The sequence below is a fragment of the Limulus polyphemus genome, unplaced genomic scaffold (genome assembly GCF_000517525.1).
Source record: "Limulus polyphemus unplaced genomic scaffold, Limulus_polyphemus-2.1.2 Scaffold907, whole genome shotgun sequence".
In the NCBI taxonomy this organism is placed as follows: domain Eukaryota; kingdom Metazoa; phylum Arthropoda; class Merostomata; order Xiphosura; family Limulidae; genus Limulus; species Limulus polyphemus.
The window spans coordinates 314,537-326,641 of NW_013666517.1; the positions used below are offsets into that span (position 1 = coordinate 314,537).

The 12,105-nt window shown below is 33.1% G+C and overlaps 1 protein-coding gene across 1 annotated transcript; it reads right to left on the reverse strand.

Moving 5' to 3' along the window:
- Positions 1-473: 473 nt before the first annotated feature.
- Positions 474-11,849, reverse strand: LOC106461164 (RNA-binding protein 7-like). Its single transcript, XM_013920958.2, has 2 exons — positions 11,665-11,849; positions 474-2,051 (listed from the first exon to the last, which is right to left on the reverse strand). Exons 1-2 carry the CDS (start codon positions 11,752-11,754, stop codon positions 1,686-1,688), a joined length of 456 nt encoding a protein of 151 aa, XP_013776412.1. The 5' UTR covers positions 11,755-11,849; the 3' UTR covers positions 474-1,685.
- Between the last annotated feature and the right edge of the window lie 256 nt (positions 11,850-12,105).

A 12,105-nucleotide genomic window follows, 5' to 3' on the forward strand; every position in this document is an offset into this window, starting at 1 on the left:
CTGGATGACTAGTGGAATTTGTTAATCAATTAACTGTCAGGTTCATTAATTTAATTACATTCAAGTAATCAACTATTCTTACAAGTCTTTGATATTTGAAATAATCAAAAATAGTAATAGTTGGAAACATTAATTTCAATTAACGTATCATTGATCTTGAATTAGTAAAAAATATTAATGACAAATTATAATTGCAATTTTTTCATTACTTCGATGTTTAGAATTTCAATTAGTTTTCACTGTAATTTTGATTAACCAGTTATTTTATGTTGCACTAATTGGTGTAATCAATGCTCGTAGGTAATAAATTGATGAAGTTAATTGAGACATTTTAAGTTAATGTATGTGCTGAAAAATTTGTTATTTGTGAATCATTGAACATTTTGTTATGATATGTTAAAAGTTTTATTAAATAATTTACATTACTCTTCATCGTGTTTAATTGCCATCTAGAGGTGAATCTTTTTTTCACATTTCCAAAAAAATTTTAAAATAAGATTAAATAACCAATTTTAATGTAATATGTTTTTTGACCACATGATAGAATGCAAATTCCTTAAAAACATCATATTCCTACTGTACACAAAGAATCATAAGATGCTTCATTGTCTCCCCACCCCCTCTTAATTAATTCACATACAAATATCAGTATGTGGTAAAAAGACTTCATTATTACGCTGAGAACAAATCATTTTTATACAAACTTGTTATATATGAAACTATTTTTGCACAATTCTAACACTAATAAATGTATAAGGTCTATATTAATAACTACCTACACACAAAAAAATCAAAATCCCCCATACCACCAAAGTGACAGAAAAACATTATTAAAACATAGTAGTTTCATTTCAAATTGCAACACATGACAAAAGTTCTAAGTTATTTCCTTATGACTTAAAACTAACATAAAAATGCTTCAATGTATATTTAAGATACAATCACGTACAATTTAGATTATACAAATGTCATTTATGACTTGTATGCCAATTAAACCTCCAAATATTTATCATCTACAGGAACTGAACTGTTACTGGTAAAAACCTCGATATATGATCTCAAGACTATGTAAAAATAGTTATCAGTGCTGTAAACTTTTATTTTTTGATATTACAAAACACTTCAATCTATACAATCATAATATACTTAAATGAGTATGCAATGTAGCGAGTACTGCTAAATTAGCTATCCAAGATGTACACATTATGATGAAGATGATTTCTAAAAGAATTATAAAATATGGTTGTGTAAAATTTATCAGCTAAAAACAAATGGTTTTATCATTGTGCATTTATTTTTTGGTAATTTTGAAGGTCACTTCTAACAGGAGGGACTCAGTAGAATTATTTAAACAGGACCCTGCCTGAATGCTGATCTTATTCCATGAGAAGCAGCTATGGGAATTCCACTCCTATTGTACTGTAAGTTCTGAAAATGAAACAATTGCATTGGATCATGATGCAACATCTGAAGATGGGGATTTACTGACATCTGACCAAATGTGGTAGTATTAATCTGCTGAAAATCACCTACATGAGAGGAATTTCGACCAATGCCTTGTATTGTATTGTACCTTTGTCCTTGATTTATATCGCATCTTAATTTTGAGATACCCCGAATATCCTTTTGAGTGATATGACTTTGAGCATCATTAATGTGTTGCTCATCAACAAAATCGGGCATTTTCAAATGTGAATCTTGATAATTTTTTTCATATCTTTTATGTCTGCCAGGCACATGATGATGATGACTGGCTGGAGAAAAAGACTGAAAGTTTTTTGTACTACACCAGTTCCACTATCTCTAGATTTTGTATAGTCAGCAAGGTAAAGAGAACGCTGATGTGCTTCCATTGTTAATAAATATTTATTTTGCTTTGTATCACTTCCAGACCTATGCTGCAACCTTAACTGCCTTCCAAACAATTTAATTCCATCCAAAAGAGCCATTGTATATGGCACTGATTCTTCATGTTTAAATGTAATAAAAGCATAAGGTCTTCTTTTTCCTTCTCTATCCTTTGGTACAGTTACCCCTTCCAAAGGTCCAGCCTGAAAGAAAAACTTACATTAAATTTTGGGAATCCATATATTATTATTTTTTTTAAATCAATATTATGTTATGATAGAAAAAAGAGGCACAGAAATTATAGGAGTACTAATTACAATGCAACTAATTATAATTTAAACTCACAACTGTAATATGAATAATATTAGATTTACTTATGCAAAAAGATACTTCATGTCACAATATGAAACAAGGAGGTGGAACATTTTCCCCTTTTATTTGTTTTGTATTATTAGGTAAGTTAGGAGACAGTGTTTCTGGAAGTGATAATCTAAATGAGCACTAGGTTTTGTATAGTCAGCATGGTAAAGAGAATGCTATCCAAAATAGGTCTTAAAGTAATGGTTGCCCTCTTGCCAATGGTGAGTAAAAATTTTGTCAAGCAGCCTATAGCTTACTACAAACTCCCTGGTAGACAAGTTCATTTGATATTTCTGTAATTTTTATACATTAGTCTCCAAGTGCAAGTTCATTTGAGTTATGTTTGTTATTTGATTGCCATTTGACTAGTTCGACTTAAAAGCTCGATGTGTTTCCCACCATTCAGACTGGAACAACAACAATATGCGGAACTTTTGCTTTTCTGAGGGATGAAATTATGAATACCAAACTTGTTCTATGTAGCCAATAGCCATATCTAAACCAAAAAAATCGAATGTAGAACTATTTCTAGTTTGCTTTTTTTGTAAAATATATAAAAGTTTAAAAACTATTTGGACCAGTAAGCTAAAAGTTTTATTTCAAGTCCTGTTTAATCCCAGAACAGTTATACTTATTATCAACTTCCTAATTTAAAATCAACACATATTATCACAGACAGCTACTGAACTATTGTAAGGAATTTGTATAAATATCATACAATAGCTGTAAAATCAGACTTCAAATTAAATAAGTAGATTTCAACACAATTAGTTTGGCTATCATTTCATAAAGTTTAAAAATAAAGCTAAGAACATACGTGTGGAATTTTTTTTAATTAAACTATTTTGTGGGAGACAAATTCAAATAAAAACCTACTTGTTCCCTCTCCATCCACAGAAAAGTACAATATAACTTTTAGGATTTTGCTTTTATTTCTATATGTATATCAATATCTTAACTCAGCACAGGCTCAGTCTCTGGGTACGACCTCGTAACCATTTTGTCCTTGTTATAGTTTTCATGCTATAGCTTTTAAACTAGTAAGCGAATATTAATGAAATTTGGTACATCAGTAAACATTACAAGACTTTCATATGCAAAATATCATTTATTTTTATTAAGTCTTAAACCATGTTGCCTATCTAAAATGCAAAGTAATTTTCATTTTAAGATTAAAAATACTTTTATGCATCAGAAAATTTTCAAATTTCACATGCGAAATCTTTATAATGTCCATATTATTATCAAACATTTCTTAAGAAAAAAAAATTATCTGTTATTTTCAGTAATGAATCTTTGTACGGGTTTGGTAGATTTGACTGATCTCATAACCACCATAAACAATTAGGAAATAAATATAAATTATGCTTCTTTCATTCTAGAATGAACATAAATTATAACACGAAACCCTAATTGTTTAGACTAAATAGCTTAAATCTCATAACCTTATACATTTATATATATATATATATATATATATATATTTACTTTTATTATAATGACCCTTTGGGCGTGGCCGGCTAGCAATACAGAAGTTATAATGGCGTGGCACACATGCACTCATGTTACCATATCCTAAAACATAAAACTGACCTTTGGTCTGTACAAAGTAACTTGTATTGGCTATGTTTTAGTAGTATTTTGTAAAATGCAGTCACATTTCAATTATTATACATGATATATGTATTTAGATTATTGCTATTTTGAAATAAGTTTTAAACTTACTTCTCTTAAAACATAGAACAGTAAATAAAGAAGTAAAGCAAACAATTATCTCATTTAATTCCAAACTTTGTACTCGGCTGCTGCTTGTCGTAGCTTGTAAGTCTTTAAAACTTTTGCAGGATATGAAACAAAATAATTTTTTCTAGGTTTTATATATACATTTGAATAACTAAAAAATCATAAATTACTACATCAATACCATAGAATTCTACTAGAATTTATCAAGTTTAGTAACTACGATGTATTTTAGTCTAAAAAAATATGAAATTTCAAACAGACTAAAGACACACCCTACCTTGTTGAAATATTGGTTAAAACAAAGAAATGGCACCAAGTCCATTAAAATACCTGAGAAAGCCACTAGGGGGACATTCTGAGCTTCTATTTGGTTATTCATGTCATATATAGAAGTAAGTGTATATAAGGGAGCATTTACAAAAATGGAAAGAGGTGGGTAAGGTGCCACTGTGTTTGATTTATTACATGAGCAATATCTTAGCAAATAAAAAGGATAATACTTTCTTATTTTATATTCTAGCTTGTCAATATTGGTAATTTGAGTTTCTAATTAATACGAAACTATGGACTTAGCATTTTGACTTCACAAACATCTAATTTGAACCAGTGCTGCATTCAACATACCACATGACACACAAAAATCAATGTTTATCTGTGTTTCTTAATATTTACTTTTAAGTGAAGAAATTGAGTAATGTATAGTTTTAAAATTTAAATTATAATCTACAGCTTGATACCAAACTTATCGACATAAATTCATGAAATAGTAGTTCAATAAAATTTTGAATGCAAGTCAACAAAGATGACATGGCCTTTCACCCATGACCCGTCTCGAAAGGGTCAAGATGCAAAATACTGGACATCCAATTTTTCCATTTTGAGAAAATGATTTTTTTGGACAGCTTTAATAATTCTATAAAATTAAAAGTGGGCTATTTATTAAATGAAACAATTAAAAACCTAAATATTATTTATTTAAAATTTTACAAAATCTATTTTATTTTTGGAAAAAACTTGTATTAATTGGCCTTTTTGTTTTAGTCAAGCTGCTGCACATCTATCAGTATAATAACAATGGCAGCTTAATTTTGTCAGAAATGAAGATTGTGCATCTAAACTATTCATATATTTTGTGGTTTTTAGCATTTAGTTATTAGGATTTTACACAGCATCATGTGGAATACTACATGCACAAACATAATGGAATCATTGTTCAATTTAATGCTGCCATGAATTAAAGTTATAATTTTCCTATACAGAAAACGTATTTCCAATAGGTACTTACCTCCGCTCATATAAATAGCTATTCTTGTATCCCGCAAGCCTTCTTCCTCCCCTCTACTGGAAATGATTCATTCCAATGTGTCTCTCGTGCAAATTATTATCCAATAACATTCTACCAATGAGAGTACCACACATTCTCATTATGCATGTGACTCCTTCTATTCAATTCTAGCAGACTATCACTTCGGGATTTGGCAGAAAATGGAAGCCCTGATTTTTACTGAGGAGAAAGGGTGGGAAGTGTGAGAGGAGATAAGTACCTACGGGAAATACATTTTCAGTATAGGAAAATTATAACTTTCGATACAGTACATTACCTCCACTCACATAAATAGCTAGAATAACACATTAAATAGGTGGATGGACTGATGTGAGGGAAGAAAAGAAGCATCCTTTGAAAGCTTCCAAAGGACATACCTTAAGAAAAGAGAATCAGATTTGAACATTTGATGTGGGAGACCGCTTTACGTCTGAACCAGGTATACTCTTTGCCCATCAGAGAAAGGTGTGGTTATATGGGCAGAAAAACAGAAGAGCACATCCAAGTGGGTAAAAACAATGAAAGTGCCCCCAGGTGTAGAATGGCTTGTGCACGACGGACCACACTCGGCAAATCAACTACATCTACAACCCATGCTGTGGGGAACCAAGATCCACGCAGAGGTACAATGAGGATCATACTGTCTTCACCTCAAGTTCAAGACACCGAAGAGAGTCTCAAACCCTCCTAACTCTGGAACATGGCACATGTTAAGAATAGAAAATGATATATCAATCTGGGAACCCGACATACGGTATTGAAAAGATGTATACCATAAAGAAATAAACCCCCTCAACAGCGAAACTGACTGAACCAACCCAGGTGCAACAACATCTTCGGAATAAGATCCCACGAGGGAGGACAGACACGAAAGAACCGTAAAAAAATCCCAAGATCTTCCACCATGACCCACGACACACAGATGGAGTATAACTGAGGGAAGAAGAGAGAATCCACAATACACGTGTGAGGACTTATGATGATTGGTTCTACTCTAAATCCATAATCCAACCACTGGGAACTGACAGGTAGGAACTGGTAAGAAGAGGGATTCCAATCTAAGGGGTGAACTGCAATTTAACGTCTCACTCCTTTGGTCTTCATGTGCTTTATGGTGGAGGATATCACATCATCTACACCAGCAGAACACCACTGCCCTACTCTGAATGGTATTTCTGTATTGATTTTTCATTTCATTAAACCAATCAGGAGGATGCCTCCACAGTCCACCACCCCAGCGGCTTGAAACTGGAAAGGACTCCCAATTTCAACTAGAAGAAAAGGGGGGTGAAACGTGGTGGACATCACCTGAGACAGTGCAATCAGTGACCATAAAACATTATTTTTAAAAGCAGACCATACCAATTTGTTCAATACAAGGCATGTCAGGGATGGGCAGCTATCCCCTTCTGCTTTACCCATATAGTTCATGGGTGGTATGGTCTGGGACGGGCATATTTATGAAGCAATTCCATCTTGAGGATAACCTTCAAGTGATCTTGTGGAAAACCCTATCTCAACAGTGTGCATTGGGTGGCCATGGAACATAATAAACTGACATGGCTGAACAGTGCAGATTTTAAATGTAAAAGAATACCTGGGATCCAAACAATGAGTAATTACCCTGAAAAGGGGGATTGAGGCCACTGAAAAAAATTAAAGAATTAAAAAACAACTGCAACTGTATGCAATTAGTGAGAGATGAACGTATTAGGAGTAGTCTACATTCTCAATTGAAGAAGCTCCTCCAACAGACGATGAAGATGAGATAGCAGAGAAAAGGTAAGGTTCAAATCTGATGAGAAGATACCTGTAACAAAGGATGGGAGGAAGGATGACAAAAAAGAGGAGTAAGCCAATCAAATCAAAAGCCAAACCCAAATGGTGGGGGTGGAAGGAGAAAGATCATGAACAGAGGATGGTTGCCAAGAGATAAAAAGGTAGGAACAAGCACCACGAATGGAAACCATGCAGGCAATATAACATTGAAGAGCCTATACAAGACATAACGGTCTATCCAAATTAGACCGATGATAAATGTGGAAAATGGAAGGAAGGAAGGGAAATCGGCAAAAAGAAGGAGTTACTTTCCCTAGCTGCCGAGGTTTTGGGGAGGAAAGAACAATCTGGATAAAGGAGAAGATATGTAGGATGATAAAGAGTACGTGAAACATTGATGGAAAATAAATCAGACTGCCAACTTCCACACGATATGAGGAGAAGGAAATAAGTCTTAAGGGAAAGATGAAGCAAGGATCACATGGAAAGTGGTTCAAACAGAGGCAAAATGAGGCAATGGAGGACCACATTAACATCCCAGTCTGGAAAGACAGCCTGTCACAGAGGACAATGAATCCAGAAGGAACGTATCAACAGGGAGAGAGTGGGTGAGGTAAATACTGTACGGTATCAGGAAAAATGAAGTGTGTGACAAAACCGCCTGATAACCAGAAATTGAGGAGACAGAGGATCCCCCAATCGAAAAGCTAAGTAAGAAACTCAGCAATAAGAGGAACAGTGGGTTGATCAGCTGAAAACACCCGGCCCAGAGACCAACTGTGGAAAATGTTGCATTTACACTGATAAATTTCTATAGAGGAAGGGCAATTAGAACGGGCCAGAAATGAAGCTACACATCGAGACAAGCCTGATTTCTCCCCAAGGACTTGATAAAACCAAGCATGAAGACAGAGGACAGGAAGAGCGGGATGAAGTACTGATGACCAAGGTTGCCGAATAAGGGAGGGGGACAGAGGAAAAGGTAGTGGAGGGTTAAGTTGTAGCTCGATAAGTCGAGAAAACCACAGCTGAGCTGCCCAGTAAGAAGCAATCAGAAGAACTTGACACAGAGTGGTATAGACTGAGCCCTGTGCTGAAAGATTAACCAATCATTCACATCATACTAACCAGTTATTTTGATTGAGTTAATCACCCAGCTCTACTTAAGAGTAGGAACAGTTTTTCACATGCATGCTCCCACCATATGTGGAATCCCATTTCCTGATAACTTGCTTTATGTAATTTATTTGCAAATCTTATTCAAAATTCTTAAAACTGAAATACAAAAAAGAAAAAAATATTGATAGATTGAAGAATACAATGGTATCATAAGAATTTCATTTTGCTACATTTTTGGTGATAAGGTTTTGTTGTTTGCATAAGTGAAAGAAAAATAGCAGAAGTATCATCATAGAGTAAAGAACGACTACATGGGTGGGGATGGGGGGGGGGACAAAATCCCCAAATTTCCTAATGGTGTGTGGAATTCACACAAAAAACTATTTCTACCCTGTGACAAGAGAAGAATGACTATCTGCATGGATGATCAATTCTCATGAACTGCATTAAATGTAATTTTTGTTTATCATTAAAAAAGTAAGATTAGGCCAGACCAAAAAAAAACTCCTATTTTATGGATTTCACAGCCTATAATTTCAAAGTTCTTTTTTCTTTTTGCATTAGAAATCTTTTAAAAACTTTGACTATCCCCTTTTCTGGGTATTGTGTCAGAAATGTCCATACCCATGGCTAAGAACTCAACCTTTTGATCATTCAATGCATAGTTATAATGTAAACATATTTTAACTGATTAATATTATAGTGTTTTACTTTCAAAGAACCAAGCAAGAGTATGTTCACATATTGTAAAAGGCACAGCACAGGAGTGTGTTAATATGGCAATATAAGAATCAGGAGTATAAAATTCTTACAGCATGATGATTATGGTTATAAAACCAAAAATAATTTAAAAGCAGAATTTACTTCATTAATCTTCAGCCTTAGTTGGTACATGATCGAGCTCTCTTTTATACAAAGCTCTGTTCATCATTGTCCCTTCTGAAAATGTTTAAACGATGAGATTGAATGACTACATGTCCTAGTAAGCTTGATCTCTTTGCAGACCTTAAATTTGCATGTTCCTTAATGCATGTTAAGTTTTAGTTTAGTACAGCCAATATAACCATGCTAAAAGCAAAGGCAAGTAACTTTCTGAACAACGTGATGATTTCAGTGAAGCAATATGATCCTTAAACTTAAAACAAAAATCTATTTTACAACTATTTGATTTAAAAATACATTTCAACTGTATTTGCAGATGGTTATATTGGTACTAGTAAAGAAAAAACTATTAACACAGTGAGGGAATATGCAAATAGATCAAGTGCACTGGAGCACACCCAAGCTGAGTGTGACAGCATCGTCCACTCAAATTGCTTTAAGATGTTAAAAAGAGCCAAAGATGAAAAGAGCCTCAATATAGAAAAAAAAAGCCAGTACATACATATACTGAGGTCACAGATTAATCACCCTAAATTCTACTCTTAAATTATTCTTGGTTGTAATAAAATATCTTACACTGTTTAATATTATTTCTGATACTGCAAACCAACCAATGAACTGGTTATTAAAAGTTCCTCTTAGCCATTTCCAGTTTCCCTTGTATTAGGTAGAAATTTGATCTTATCATTTGTTGAAAAATCCACTCATGTTTACTTTTTTAATTCTACAGCCAGGCCCCAATGGTTATTTGACCAAACATAGGTTCGCAGTGAGCAATATTTTTTTCTAAATTTTTAGTAAAATGAATATTTTCCACAGTTAAATACTTAGAATCTTATGAATTTTAAACTGAAATTATCACAAACTGTTCCTTCTTATATATGTATACAAAATACACATTTTATTTTTTATTTTCTAAGGGTGGGTGTTTTGACAGGCAATAAGAACCAAATGGGCCCTTGTTGTCCATATAATATACTTAATATCTTATCAAAATAAATCAAGTCAAATTTTATTCATTTGTGTGTTTTTTCACAGTGATGAACAGAGAACTCTTTGATGAAAATGGGGCTGACAAAAGTACAGAAACTTCAACTGCACTCGAAAGAATCAAATGCCAAACTAGTGAAGCTGGATACTGTGAAGGAGAACAAGTTTGATAAAGCACCATAAAAATATGGGGTTTCAGTGATTTTTAAATAATGAAAATAACAAAAAATTCACACACCATTGGATTCCACAGTCACAAGTTAGTAGACTTACACTGCAAGTTTAATTATGTAATTAATTATGAAAACCAATTAAAAATCGTACCTGTAAATCAACCTTTCACACCACACAACCCTTCCATTGGGACAATGCTAACAAAATGTCACTGACTGATATCAAATTATCACTTTACCTGGTAATCTGAGAATGCATGAAACCTGTGTCAAGACAAGATAAAATGTAGTCCCAATAAAATCATCAATTTCAAACTCATACACATGGATTCAGTTTGCTTACAATCCCCATTCATCAATTTTTGCTCTCGGTTCAAGTTAGTCAGAATATCTATATATCGGTTTATGCATTATGGAATATGCAACACAGTTTATAGTATGGCTAAAAATAATTATAAATAGTTTTAAAGTTTTGTTTGTGTTTTCATAAAGAAAATGCTTCTGAATCCAATGAAACCAAGTAGAACATGAAGAGAGTTATCATTTGATGTATCATTGATCTTTATTGGTCCACCAAAGTTGAACCAACATCCTGTTTTTAGTTTTAACATTTGCTCACTGGTAGCTGCCAAATGGCAGAAGAAAGGTTTAGGAATCATCGCTATTTTTTTAAATCTGACTTTCAACTAGTGAGAGTATAGATGCCTTGAAATAAATCATGCAAACTCAGCATGTATTAGACCTGTAGACATTTTTCATTTGTCATTTGGTGTACAATAATTAGTATATATTTGCAACTGTGATTTTGCATTCACATATCTCTGTGAACAGAAAGTATAATTCTCTGGGACTCCTTAATAAAAAGGCTTTCCCAAAATTAATGTCTTTAGTTTACAAAGCTATTTCAAATTCATATGTTGAAATTAATCGTTAATGGGCTAGTCTACTCCTTACATGTAAACAGTAAAGTGATGCTCTTATGGTACAGAATTTTGAATAGACTTTCTATTTTGTGTAGCGTGTATATTATTATTAATATTAGTGTTGTGTAGAGTATGCAGAGTTAACCTTTAGAGCGTGACTGCAAATGAGTGTGGTGACGATGATACTTTGAGAAGTTAACAAAAGGTTCAAACTAAATGTTTGGCTATTTGTGAAGAATAAAAAAAAAAAAAAGAAGTTCTGGATGTCACATATCGTTATTTCTACGGAAAAATCCCGTCAAATGTACCTAACACTAACCCTTTACAGTTACTGTTTTCGCTCTTTGACCTTCTCGCACAGTGTAAACTTGCGTAACATAAGTTACAATGACTAAAAAAGGACGAGACTGGCTGATTTCTACAGCACGTGATATTATCAGGAGGCCTAATGTTAGGCTAAATGATTTAAACCTAGCCTTAACTGCTTAAGTGCACAGACATAAAAGACAAATCCTTTTCTCACCTGTAAAAATAACTCATACAACATATCTTCAGAAACCTTTTCAGACAGATTACCACACCATAAAACTTTTCTATCATCGTCTTTTACCATTTTGCTTTTCAAGATTCGTATTCACTTTTAAATTTAATAAAAGTTAGGCTTAAACACATACAATTTATGTGGTATCAAGAAATATTATCTCACCTAGCGGACACTGGATTAAACTCTCTTAAAATTACACAATAAAATAAAATAAAAACACGGACACACACAACAACAACAAAAATTGCCCAGAAAGAACGTATTCCAGTGAATTAAAAAAGCACCACCAGGAAAACAAAAGTACTAAGACGAGTATTAATAATAAAAAATTTAGTTCTGAAAAAATCTTAAATTCTACAAAAGTTAAACTCATTTATCCACAAATATATGTTTTATACTTCACTTGGCTTTAAAATAGTA